General features: G+C 32.1%; 1 protein-coding gene across 3 annotated transcripts in view; it reads left to right on the top strand.

Moving 5' to 3' along the window:
- The window catches only part of LOC145259797 (dmX-like protein 2), a 441,223-nt gene that overhangs the window by 246,055 nt on the left and 180,733 nt on the right, over positions 1 to 14,435 (top strand). For all 3 annotated transcript variants that reach the window (XM_080117569.1, XM_080117571.1, XM_080117568.1), the window contains one exon: positions 11,207 to 11,285. In XM_080117569.1, the coding sequence (XP_079973695.1) occupies positions 11,207 to 11,285 (79 nt within the window). The remainder of the gene's footprint in view (positions 1 to 11,206; positions 11,286 to 14,435) is intronic.

The raw sequence follows: 14,435 nt of genomic DNA, 5'->3' as shown, positions 1-14,435 counted from the left end.
CACAATGTTTTGGCTGATGTAACCTCCAACCTTCTTCAGGTGTATCTTGTCGAACTTGGGAATGTTTCTGTTGACTTCAGGAATTTGGATGGAATTTTGAGCGGAACCCTTTATTTACTTCATGGGGGTAACGTGATCTTGTTCCGTCAGTCATGACTGGATAGAAGTCCTAAGTAATTTGCATTTGTATTTTTTCGGTCGCCCAAACTGAGGATTGAACCTTCGACCTTCAGGAGAATATCACTTTTTACAATTGATTTTTCCAAGTAACCATTGCACTATGGGTCCTTGCAAGTTCGATAAGATACACCTGAAGAAGGTCGGAGGTTACATCGACAGAAATGTTTTGAAAGCCACACTCAAGATGAGAACAGTAGTCCAATGAAACAAAGTAATATGAATAACCAATCCTCATCTCAAAAATTTAGAAACATCACGATTTGTTTTGTTTGATCCTTTTAAGACCCAGCTTATGTCTTTCGATCGTAGGCGTGTCTCTTTACTTTAAAAAGTTTTTATGGCTGACTCTGCTTTCAATGAGAAATCGACTCTAAAAATTTCTTTCATTCTCAGCAGATCTTTCTTAGAGTTCATATATTAGAGCCGTTACCTTTTCTGCTTTCTTGTAAAATCGGTCTTGTCTATCGCTGTAAGCACTCTTGCACTTGGGGCTCTTCCTTCTCTCCACTAATCTACTATCAAATCATGTGTGAGGCATTGTGAAATTTAGACTGATGAGTCTTTGTCCGATTTGAGGATTCTCTATAAATTGCAGAAAAGTATTTTTACTTTGATTGGTCACCATTTTTTCTTTTTCTATGCTCTCTCTCTCACAGATGTGATGTTACTAGTCTCAGTCTTTAGAATTATCTTATCTATTTCCTGTTTCCTTTGTTCCAGTTCGTTTGACTCCTTCATTCATTAAAAAGACGTTTTTTTTTTTTTGCATACAATTGTTTTGGCTTATTTCTTAACTGAATCGTATCCACAAAGAAAAATGACAGTAAATTTGCCTTGTGTAGTTTTTAATTTTTACTGGGCAGACACAAACATAGCTTCTTTTTTGTTTTGTCTGTTTTTTTATATATTTTTTTTCTGTAAACCTCTTAAATTAAATAAGTTTTAAAAATCCAGCATACTACAAAAAAAAAATCTATAAAAATAGATAAAAAAAGAATTTGGAAAATATATAGAAAGTAATGTAAAAAAATCTATAAAAAGTAATGTAAAAAAATCTATAAAAAGTAATGTAAAAAAATCTATAAAAAGTAATGTAAAAAAATCTATAAAAAGTAATGTAAAAAATCTATAAAAAGTAATGTAAAAAAATCTATAAAAGGTAATGTAAAAAAAATCTATAAAAAGTAATGTAAAAAAATCTATAAAAAGTAATGCAAAAAAATCTATAAAAAGTAATGCAAAAAAATCTATAAAAAGTAATTAAAAAAAAATCTATAAAAAGTAATGTAAAAAAAATCTATAAAAAGTAATGTAAAAAAAAATCTATAAAAAGTAATGTAAAAAAATCTATAAAAAGTAATGTAAAAAAAAATCTATAAAAAGTAATGTAAAAAAAATCTATAAAAAGTAATGTAAAAAAAATCTATAAAAAGTAATGTAAAAAAAAATCTATAAAAAGTAATGTAAAAAAAAATCTATAAAAAGTAATGTAAAAAAAATCTATAAAAAGTAATGTAAAAAATATCTATAAAAAGTAATGTAAGAAAAATCTATAAAAAGTAATGTAAAACAAGCTATAAACAGTAATGTAAAAAAATCTATAAACAGTAATGTAAAAAAATCTATAAAAAGTAATGTAAAAAAATCTATAAAAAGTAATGTAAAAAAAATCTATAAAAAGTAATGTAAAAAAACCTATAAAAAGTAATGTAAAAAAAATCTATAAAAAGTAATGTAAAAAAAATCTATAAAAAGTAATGTAAAAAAAAATCTATAAAAAGTAATGTAAAAAATATCTATAAAAAGTAATGTAAGAAAAATCTATAAAAAGTAATGTAAAACAAGCTATAAACAGTAATGTAAAAAAATCTATAAACAGTAATGTAAAAAAATCTATAAAAAGTAATGTAAAAAAATCTATAAAAAGTAATGTAAAAAAAATCTATAAAAAGTAATGTAAAAAAACCTATAAAAAGTAATGTAAAAAAAATCTATAAAAAGTAATGTAAAAAAAATCTATAAAAAGTAATGTAAAAAAAAATCTATAAAAAGTAATGTAAAAAATATCTATAAAAAGTAATGTAAAAATATCTATAAAAAGTAATGTAAAAAATATCTATAAAAAGTAATGTAAAAAATATCTATAAAAAGTAATGTAAAAAACATCTATAAAAAGTAATGTAAAAAACATCTATAAAAAGTAATGTAAAAAACATCTATAAAAAGTAATGTAAAAAAACATCTATAAAAAGTAATGTAAAAAAATCTATAAAAAGTAATGTAAAAAATATCTATAAAAAGTAATGTAAAAAAATATCTATAAAAAGTAATGTAAAAAATATCTATAAAAAGTAATGTAAAAAAATATCTATAAAAAGTAATGTAAAAAAATATCTATAAAAAGTAATGTAAAAAAATATCTATAAAAAGTAATGTAAAAAAATATCTATAAAAAGTAATGTAAAAAAATATCTATAAAAAGTAATGTAAAAAAATATCTATAAAAAGTAATGTAAAAAAATCTATAAAAAGTAATGTAAAAAAAAATCTATAAAAAGTAATGTAAAAAATATCTATAAAAAGTAATGTAAAAAATATCTATAAAAAGTAATGTAAAAAAAAATCTATAAAAAGTAATGTAAAAAAAAATCTATAAAAAGTAATGTAAAAAAAAATCTATAAAAAGTAATGTAAAAAAAAATCTATAAAAAGTAATGTAAAAAAAAATCTATAAAAAGTAATGTAAAAAAATCTATAAAAAGTAATGTAAAAAAAATCTATAAAAAGTAATGTAAAAAAAATCTATAAAAAGTAATGTAAAAAAAATCTATAAAAAGTAATGTAAAAAATAAATCTGGGAGATAGGACAATTTTTGGTAATCTTGAAAAAAAAGTTGAATTCTTTAATTTTTGCCGAATATGCACTACTTGTGTTTGTATGGCAAATTGTGCAGCAGGAAAGATGAGATTTGGCATGCAAAAAGTATTTTTCATTCTATCGTTCTCACACTTGCAAATTCTGCCTTAGTTTTTGTAACAAACAAACAAAACAAAATTATTAAAAATATAAAAATATAAGTTTATTCTCGATAGATGGATTTTAACTGATTCTTTCCACATACTCTGTGGAGATTTGTTATTCAGTAGAACCCAATCCTAGAAAACGATAAACACTAGCTTTCAAAGCTGAATGGCCAGTGACTGGCTGTGATCATGTCTCGAGGACAACAAATTGATATTATTGATGATCGTTGTCCAGCCTCGCAAACAGAATAGTCCGACTGGTGATTGACTACTGACAGCTTAATGGGTTTGGAAAATGGCAGTTTTGTAGTGGAAACCGAAATGTAAAGTCTTGGGCAACATCGTTAGGATCGGTCAAACAGCTTTTTTATTTATTTATTTTGGCCGGGGGGGGGGGGGCTTTCTTTTGTCCTTTTTCCATTTTCTTTCTTTTCCTCTTTTCTTCCCCCTTTCTTTCTACTTTGCCCCTCTTCCTCTTCCTTCCCTTTCCCCCATTTACTTTCCTTTCCCCCATTTACTTTCCTTTCCCCCATTTACTTTCCTTTCCCCCATTTACTTTCCTTTCCCCCCTTCCTTCTCCTTTTGCTCCCCTTCCTTCTCCTTTTGCTCCCCTTCCTTCTCCTTTTGCTCCCCTTCCTTCTCCTTTTGCTCCCCTTCCTTCTCCTTCCCCCCCCCCGCTTTCCTTTCCCCTGTATCCCCGCCCTTTCCTACCGTCTATCCCCGCCCTTTTCTACCGTCTATCCCCGCCCTTTCCTACCGTCTATTCCCGCCCTTTCCTACCGTCTATTCCCGCCCTTTCCTACCGTCTATTCCCGCCCTTTCCTACCGTCTCCCCCCTCGCCCTTTCCTCTTTTTATTTTCATCTTTCCATTGCCACATTTCCTTTGCTCTTTTTCTCTCCTCTATTCTCCATTATCACACTGTAAACTAATCTTGTTTGTTACACTTTTTTAAATCCACCCAATCAAAATTCATCTAATTTTACTATCGTGTGTATTGAGTTGTATACTTCTCTCACACAGTAAAAACTCTGACACCAGGGTCAGAAAGTGGAATTTCGAAGTCAGTACCCCCGAGGGGGAGACACTCTTATCTTATCAAGTGAGGGCACCTGAAGTTATTAGCAATAAACTAACCTAAGACAAGGCTTAGAAGGGTGGACATCCTAGAACTCCACAGAACTTAACTCTTACTGCAAAATCAACAGGGATGGTTTAATCTTTGTTGATTTAGGGTGAAGATTGGATAAAACTTGTGTGTATTGACTTTTATTTCAAATTTGGTATTTAATTTCTTTAATAAAATCATACTTTGTGAACTTCACTGATAGGTTTTTGTTTTGTTTTTATTTTAGATAACTCACATTTGTTATTGTTTTATTGTTTATGCTGTCCGTCAGTATGCTACGCTTGAGTTTAATGTAACATTTTTGACCGTCTGTCTTAGTCAAATGGTTTGTTATTCATGTTCAGAAATTTTCTAACATTGTAGCACAAGGTGGAACAGGTGCTTGTATGATAGCAAGAATTAAAAGTTAATGGATTCGGTTCAGAAAACTTTTGCCATTACTAACCAGCAGTGTTACCACTGTCAGCCAAGAGAAGAGGCTATCAGGTGTATGTACACACTGTTGATATATGGAAGTGAAACCTGGCCAGTAAGCATTGAGGACATGCGTTGCATGAAGAGAAATGATATGAGAATGTGTAATGTAAGTCTTAAAGACAGGTTTAGATCGAAGTAAAATTAAATCTGGACAGTTTGGAAGAGATGTGTGCAGAACAGGAGACTTTGATAGTGTGGGCACGTTGAAAGAATGGATGAGAGTTCCATTGGGTTAGATGCAGAAATGTTGAGCTGTCATGTTCAGTTCTCAGGGGAAGGTCAAGGAAAACCTTGGGGGATGTAATGAAGGTGAACTTGAAAGAAGGATATATAAAGACCTGGCCAGAAATAAAGCTTGAAAGCAAATTTCTTAAAGCCGTCCAACATATGCCAGCATATAAAATAGACATTAAATTAATGATTATTTCATGCTTACATTTAATAGCAAGTGAATGGAAGCATCTTAATAATGGGATCATTGTTAGTACTCCTATAGTATTCCTCATCTTTTGGCTGACAATCATTTCCATATCATTAACACTTAACCTCGAGTGGCTCTTGATCTTGATAAGTGGGTGACCTAATAGTAAAAATAAACCAATCGAAATCAATCTAGTGTGTTGTTTAGTAACTGGGGGGGATTTGGGGTTAATACCTTTCTTTTATACCATTCTTCGGTTTGTCTTTTTTTTAATGACACATCAACCTTTTGTTATGCCTCAGTACAATGTGTATCTTTTTTTATAATATAAAGGACAAATGTTGTTTGTGTGTTCAGCTAAAGCTTGAAAAATACATAACAACTATCCACAAACTTTGTATTTTTTTTAGTCAGCATAGCCCCGGATGTATAATACCTAAAAATTTATTTAGATGTCAAATGGCCATTTATATAATTTAATGTTAGCAAGATGTTGTAGGCACACCTTTTAATGTTATCATATAGTTTGGTTTTCAGCCACTAACTAAAGGGAAGTAACTGCTTGTTTTTAGAGTTATTTCCCTTATGCCAACTCGAGTTGTGTGTCCAAGCAGAGGAATGGGTTGAGTGAAAAAGAAAGACAGAGATAGGGAGAGGAAAACGGGAGTTGGGGGAAAGAGAGGGGGATAGATGTTATATTACACTTCTACCTCAGGCAATGCCACGTAGCCCTGCTAGTTTTACATAATTCATCAAACACATAGATGGAATTTGGAGCTATGATCTTCCTTCCGCAGTATCAGTAAAAATGGCCATTATGCTTCTCAATTTTTTAAATTAATGATCATTATGCTTCTCAATTTTTTAGGTGAGGATTGAGTATTCATATTATATGGATTCTTCGGACTACTGTTCTCATCTTGAGTGTCATTTTCACAATGTTTTGGTCAATGTCTGTACTCGGCATTGAATTTTTAACTTCTGAAAGAGTGTCACTTAGAACTGAATTTTATTTCATACTTCATGCCACATATACTTGCGGACAGTACTAGTGTGAAGTTTGGGAGCCTTAAACCCATCCTTGTTTTTAGATGTATAATTGTACTATTCATCACTATCTATCTATATATTAGTATATTAGTGTTGGGATTATTACTCGGAATCGGAAAAATCAGAACTTTTTGAAAAACACGAAAAACACCCGTCTAGCTGAATCCACTGTGAAAAATTTCCCCCACTCTTTATCTGTGCCTAAATCAAAACGTGGATTCCATGAACAAAGCTTCTTTCTTAGAACTGCACGCCTGTGGAACTCTGTTCCATCTGCCTGCTTCCCACCTGACTACAACCTGGATGTCTTCAAGTCCAATGTTAACAAATTCCTAATGAACCGCCCTCTCAAGTAAACACTTCATTAAATCTCCACACTAACGTACTGTACTTGCAATAACCCTTATCCCTGAGTGGCTTCCGGGCCTTGATAAGTGGTGACCACCATGTAAAAAAAAAAAAAAAAAAAAAAAGGTATCAGAATAGGAAAAGTTGAAACCTACTTTCCGATGCCAAAACCGATTCCTTAAATTATCTTTTTTATTTGATTTTTGGTTTAAGAAAAATCTTTCACTGCTTGTAGTAATAATGAAATAATAAATATTTATTGAGTTTAACTTTCAGTAAGACTAAAATCTCTAGGTCACCCCATCACAAGTGTGTTTTTTACGTTTAAGAAAATATATGCACATTTAAGATGCATTTTTACGGTAATCGGGACAAAATAACAATTTCATGGTTCAATGTTTAGAGATTTATAAAGAATCTGAATCAGGAATTTAGTACAGAATTGGTAATTATATATGAGGAGAATGTAGTAGTTTGCTTAAAGCATTGTGCATAGTGTGAAAGGAGTCATGTTTGAAGGCTATTTCAATGTGGTTCGTGGGAAACACTATAGACACGAGTTTAGCATATAATGTTATATATAATAGTTATAGGCTAACTCGTGTCCAGTGTTTCCTAGGAACCACATTGATATAGCCTTCAAACACAACTCCTTTCATATATGTATTCACTCGAAATTGCATATAGATTCCCGAGTTGAACAAGATTCATCTGAAGGTGGTTGGAGAATAACACTCAAGATGAGAATAGTAATCTAAAACATTCAAATCAGTTGGAACAATTATATTGAAAACATTGCCAGGGCCGCTGCGAAAAAGGTAGGCTCTCTCTACCGTGCTAGAAAACTACTGACACCTTTAAGTATCCTGTACCTCTATAAGGCCACCATTCGCCCATGTATGAAGTATTGTTGTCACATTTGGGCTGGTGCATCTGCTGCTAGTCTCTCGCTCCTAGACAAGGTTCAAAAGAGAGTCGCCAATCTGATAGGCCCTGAACTGGCATCTAAGCTTCAGCCTCTGTCCCATCGATGAAATGTTGCATCCCTCTGCCTGTTCTACAAGTATTTTAATAGTGAATGCTCTGACAAACTGCAGACACTTGTGCCCCCACGACATAGACACCCTCAACGAACCCGGCAGGCAGCTAAATCCCACCCCCACACAGTAGAGATCCCTAGATGTAAAAGATCTTTCTACTCCAGTAGTTTCTTCCCCAGAACCGCTAGACTCTGGAATTCCATTCCAGGTCCCTGCTTCCCTAACTGTACTGACATGCAGAAGTTCAAGTGTAACGTGAACCGACATCCTACTGCCCAAATCCTAACATAGTGCACCAGTAGTTGCTGCCCCTGATAGTAGCCCCCTACACCAAAGTGGCAATGTGCCTTGTTTGGGGTGAAAATGTAATAAAAAAATAAATTAAAAAAAAAAAAAAATGTTCAGAAATATCTCTTCTCTTAATCCAAAATCTCATTTCAACTTAAAACCTTAAAATATATATATATATATATATATATATATATATATATATGCTCCTTATCTTGAGTTGAGCATATTGGCAAGTGATACACGATATACCATTGGCGTATTAAGCGATGTTCTTTGTGTAAACAAATCAGGCTTTGGTATTCAGACGATGTCAAAACATCGTTAATTCACTGCCGACACAGCAGCTGCTGATTGGCGTAATGGTCCAAAGCCTAGACTGTTGTATGGGCAGTCGAGTTTCGATCCTGGCTTGAGGTAGTTGCGTGTCTAGCCACACGGATGAGCTGTGATACAGCGAAACAGTACTGCATGTGGATGACTATATATATATTATATATATGAAAATGTATAAAAAGAAAAAAAAAAGAATACGAAAAGTATAAAAGCTTATAACTTTTCTTTATTCGTTTTTTATTAGTGACATGCAGAAATATAAAATAAGAAAAATAATTTTTAACTCTTTTTACAAGTACATAATTTTCGACCGACCCTTCAGTCTTCATCAGTGTAGTGAAAGTGATGAGCATACATGGGAAAAAGGAAGAGGAAGGAGGAGGAGGTATAGCCAATGAGAAGGTGCCACGTCAGTCTTAAATACATATATATATATAAGTACGCACATACACACATGCAGACAGTACATATACACATATAAAAGAAAAATTAAACAGTAAATAAACATTAAGAAACGCGCCTGTCCAATATTTTCAATTCCAACGATAGTATTTATTCCAAGAGAGAACAAGAATTCAAAGGATATAACACGTTGTGAGGAGAGACGCTGTGAATATATTTCTAAATCAACGGCTATTTTTTTCGTTTGAAAAAAGAACGAAAACGTTTTAAGACAGAAACGAAACGGTCCTTTTTTTATTTATTTTATGCATTAATATGTGCATGTACAAATATATATATATATATATATGCACACACACACACACATAAACGCATGCACACACACACATACACATATATATACTAACAAATGCACATACAAAATATATATATATATATATATATATATATATATATATATATATCAAAGTTTAGTCATTCAATGAATTTAAAAATTTATGACGTGAAATGTTTAAATTTCAAATCAAAATATTTTTATTATATTTGTAAGACAAAGAATACATTTGAAATATAACTCCTTATCCTATAGGATTCCGATGTCTAACTTTATTCTGAAGTATATATATATATATATATATATATATATATATATATATATTCTGAAAAAAAAAAAATATATATATATATATATCAAACCGGAAACAAGATTGGATTAAATGAAGGGTTCTGTTCGAAGTTCCGTAAAGATTCCTACATTTGACAAGACGCACATGAAGAAGACCAATGGTCATGTTGCTTTAAAGCTTACAAGAATAACATCGAAGATGAAAACATTTGTCCAGATGACCCGGATATTTTTGTTTCATTTAAAACTAGCTCGAATATGCTGACATGCAATGAAGTCATTTTAGTTTTTAATTTTTGTGTTTGTACATTTTTTTTTTTTTTTTTTTTTTACTTAGGGTAGACAACTTTTATTATATTCTTCATTTTAAAAGTGATTTTCATTTTTAGGTGATTATTTAAAGTTTCATATTAGCAGTGATTTGGGCCGAAATAAGTAATTTTAAAAATAAATTGTAGCCAAGTATGTTGCTATATTGTCAATAACATGGTACAACAATAATAGATAAAAATTGGTTAGTTAGAAGCAAAGTTTCATTTATGTGCTTAAATGCTGTTTGAGTCTAACTTTGAAAATTTGACGAGATAACTTTATATGTTAGATTGTATTTTAAGAACATGGAACCATGCTTATTATTAACTTGCGAAACAGAATTACATATCAGGGGTCTACATTGCGAGTAAAACAGTCGCATTTGCAAGTGATTTTTCAAAGTGGCAACAAGAAATAATGAAATGGCTATTGTATTTTTTTTACCGACAATATTCCAAAGCTCACAACTGAATGAAAAATATCTTTTCAACTTTTTTTATATATATATAAAACGAACAAAGTTAAATTATTTAAACAATAAAAGTTTAATAGAACAATATACTCTTTATTTTATTTTTTTTTTAAGAAGGCTATTTAAAAAAGATATCTGAAGAAGTTAGAATGTTTATATATTCAAGTATCAACATAAAATTTGTTGTATATTTAGAATTACACTTATTAAAACAATACAGAAAAATATTTATGATGCATATACTCGTCACAGAACTAGAATGTCATATTCTAAAAATCATGTGAGTTTTGCTAGTAACTTTCCTATTTGGTTAGTAAACAAAAATATTTAGTTGCCAAAGGTAAACCACATATAAGTTTGTCCATAGAGTCCTGCATATATAGCATGTGTGAGACAACATGCTACCCTGCTTTACAACAAACACCGACTCCCCCACCCCTGAACATTGTTTCCATAGTCGTCTTCATCTTCTCTTCTGGCCGTGTTGTCATCTCTCTCATTAGCAGCGGCTGCTGATGGGGGTGGGGTGCGCACAGATTCTTCTTCAAATATAAGAATATAAAATAAAACATAAAAATCACAAACTCTGGCACATTCTGCAAATATCAGTTGCACTTTGGGTGCCTGACTGTGACATCATCGAACCTCTACACACTAAAGTCAACATCTACATTCTGTTGTTTATCAGATAATGTTAAGTAAAGCTATCTCGATCTGATCCAAGCCACCGCCTCCCTTCAACTGTCTCAAACTCACAACTGTCCTCAAATATCACAACCTCAAGACTGTCCATAAACTTCCACTAAACTCTCGCAAAACTCATTGCCCCCCCTAAAACTAACCCTGAAATATGTTTACTGATCTTTTTGCTCTTGTAACTGTCACACCTTGATTAACAATCCTATTTTACCTTTCTTTTGTGTACCTTATGTGTGTTTTGCTGAGAAACTTTTCCTCTTTTTTTCTTTTTTTCTAACTTCCTAACAATTAGTGAGGGAACGTCAATAGTATCACACTTGTATTAAATATCAAAGAAATTAGTTTTCAACTGGCTCCACTTTATATCTGATTTTTTTTTTTTTTTTTTTTTTTTTTTTTTACAGAAATTGGATTACTGCTGGTACAAGACAGCCTCCTTCACTGCTGATTGTTTCATTCATTGCCTCTCTTGGAATGTGGATGGTAAGTGACATTGAAGAATCCATCTTTCAAACTGCACATATTCTAGGATGTTTTAGAACTTGCCTTTCTTAACCTTTAATGACTGCCCCTGCCGTATCTTACATTGCAACCAACACCTCAGTCAAAAGTTTTTGCTGTCTGTTCTCTTACAGCAACGTCTTTCGAAATAAATATAGCCCACATTACCGCCAACTAGCTGCTGTATTCCAAAATTCATAATGATCGGTTAATTATTTTGATTGAATACAAATTACCATTAGCGCATTAAGCGATGCTCTTTGTGTAAACAAATTGAGCTTAGGAATTTGGACAATGTCAAAACATTAATTCACTTCCCGCATAGCAGCAGCTGTATAGCCCAACGGTTAGAAGCTCCGACTGTCGTTTGGGCGATTGGGGTTTTGATCCTGGCTTGAGGTAGTTATTTCTCTAGCCGCACTGATGAGCTGTAAAACAGCGAAACAGTACTGTATGTGGATGACTATATATATATATATGATGATTGCAACGTCTTGTCAGACGAGTGCCACTTCCTCAGACATTTAAAATCCATGAGCCCAAATGCCTGAGGGAGTATCTATACAAAGATGATGTTACAGAGTCTTAGCTTTGTACGACAGCTAAGTCTCTCTCTCGGTTCAAAATGTTGAGATCCAGCAACAAGCAAGAGCAAGATAGCCAGCAACAAATTAAACTGCAGACCAGCTTAATGCGGGTACTGGTCTCCCGCTTTATGGTTTTTTAAATCAGAGATTTGCTTCTCCTAGAAAGGTTGCCTTCACACATATATATATATATATATATATATATATATATATATATATACACACACACACATCTAACTTGATACAATTCAAGAAAATGAACATTTCAACGTTTGATTATCGAATTTACATAGAGTTGAGAAGTATTTGTGGCAAGGGGTAATTTTTAGTTCCACTATCAGCTGAAAGAAGAAAAAAAATTGCTTCTAAGTTATGGATTTTCAAATAATATTTTTAAAAATTGTGGTAGAAGAGTTTACAAAATTTGAAGATTTGCTAAGAATTTTAAGATCGGCTTAAATTTTTTTTTTTTTTTCTATTTGACAGTTTAAATACTTCCAAATTTCTTTCAAATTGTGAAAGGCCACAAATTCATTTTTTGTTTTTTGTTATGAGCAAAAGATATTAATTGCTAGTTTCTGTTTCTGGGTCAGAATTGATAGAAGTTAATGCAGCGGACGTTGTCGAGAGTGCCCTCCCCCCCCCCCACCCACGCCTCGAAATTCCACAATTTCCACTTTTTTTTTTTTTTTTTTTACTTTTTTCCTGTTATTATCATTGATTACAGACTTAAGCTTCAGATTATAAAAAAAATTGAAAAAAAAACAAAAACTTCATAACTTTTCACGTGGAGGTTTAGTTTTCAATTATAACGTTGTACTAAATTGAACACGAACTTTGTGACCACGATGGAGAAAATGGCAACTTTCTCTGATGTGACCGGAATGTAGGGGTTAGAAAAGGGAGGAGTTAAAAACAGGAAGATTTCTTTACCCCCCCCTCCTCATCTATGTATCTACACCCTCTCTCTCTCTCTCTCTCTCTTCATCTCATCTATGTATGTATGTTTCTATCTATCAATCCTGGTCGCAAAGTTCGTGTTAAATTTAGTACAGCCTTACAATTGAAAACTGAACCCCCACGTGAAAAGTTATGGGAAAAGTTTTTTATTTTTTCAAATTTTTTTTTAAATCTGAAACTTAAGTCTGTGATCGATGATATTAACGGGAAAAAAGTAAAAAAAAAAATGAAAACTATGGAATTTAGAGGAGGGGGGGGGCACTCTCAACAACATCCGCCATTAATGTATGCATTAGTATGTTTTTTTTCTAAATTATATATGGTGTGCTAGTGCGTGTGTGTGTGTGTGTGTGTGTGTGTGTGTATATATATATATATATATATATATATATACACACTAGTGTGTGTATATATATATATATATATATATATATATATATATATACTAGTGTGTGTGTGTGTATATATATATATATATATAACGCTGTTATGAAGTGTCATTTTTCCTTCTTTTACGCAACAAGAACAGCCTGTTTCTTTACCGGGTCTGGACTTGCAATGAAAAGTAGGTTCTTTACGACAACCAATAACGCTCAGCTCCATGGTTAGACGCTGACAAAGCTCCACGAAGCTTCCCGAAGCCAGAGTTGCACCAAAAGAAGGTTACGCTAACTCTTTCGTGGTCTGCGACTGCTCTCATCCATACAGTTTTTTGAATGCAGGCGAAACTATTATGGCAATTAAGTACTGTCAACAAATGGATGAAATGAATCAGAAACTTCAACAACATCCAGCATCAGTCGACAGAAAAGGCCCAATTTTCAACGACAATGCCTGACCGCACATTGCTAAACTGATCCTGCAGATGTTGAAGGAATTGAGATACGAAACTCTGCCTCATCCACCATACTCTCCAGACTTCTCCCCATACTGACTACCATTTTTTTTTTTTTTTTTTTTTTTTTTTTTTTTTTTTTCAATCATCTCATAATACAGGGTGTTCCAAAAGTCTTGGGCACATTCCAAGTCCGCATAACTGCTTAATTGTGAATGGTAGTAAGATGAAAGCGGTGCCATTTTAAAGCTAAATGCATTAAGTTTTTTGTAAGGCTATACCAAAATATACCAGATATACCAGATGTGTTTTTTAGTTCTAGAGATATTCAATGTCAAAATGTGCCCAAGACTTTTGGAGCACCCTGTATATATACATAAATTAAATCCGAAGTAATTTTTAGATTCAATTTGAATTAAATTTTTATATCTCACTACAAAGTGAGATATATAAAGTTTATAAAAGTGCACTTTGAAAATTGATAAATTTCTAATTAAATCTTGTACCTTTATTTTTATTTCTAAAGTTTATAAGAAAAACATTTTGTTTAACCATTTTCATGCCTTGCAAAAAAAGCTTTTCTAACTTTTCAAGATTACTCATCTGTGGCACCACCGTCAAAGAATATACCAACTTTGTGGGTGTTATTCTATGATTGGCATTGGTTTCCCTGATATGTTTCTAATTAGAATTCTTTCTAGAAATACTTTAGATACTTATGAGAAGGATCACGTGAAGGTTGCCAACATC

This window comes from Euprymna scolopes, chromosome 35 (genome assembly GCF_053919585.1).
Source record: "Euprymna scolopes isolate OS-2025 chromosome 35, ASM5391958v1, whole genome shotgun sequence".
Classification (NCBI taxonomy): domain Eukaryota; kingdom Metazoa; phylum Mollusca; class Cephalopoda; order Sepiida; family Sepiolidae; genus Euprymna; species Euprymna scolopes.
The sequence above is the reverse complement of the archived record's forward strand: the minus strand, read 5'-3'. Positions and strand labels throughout refer to the sequence as shown.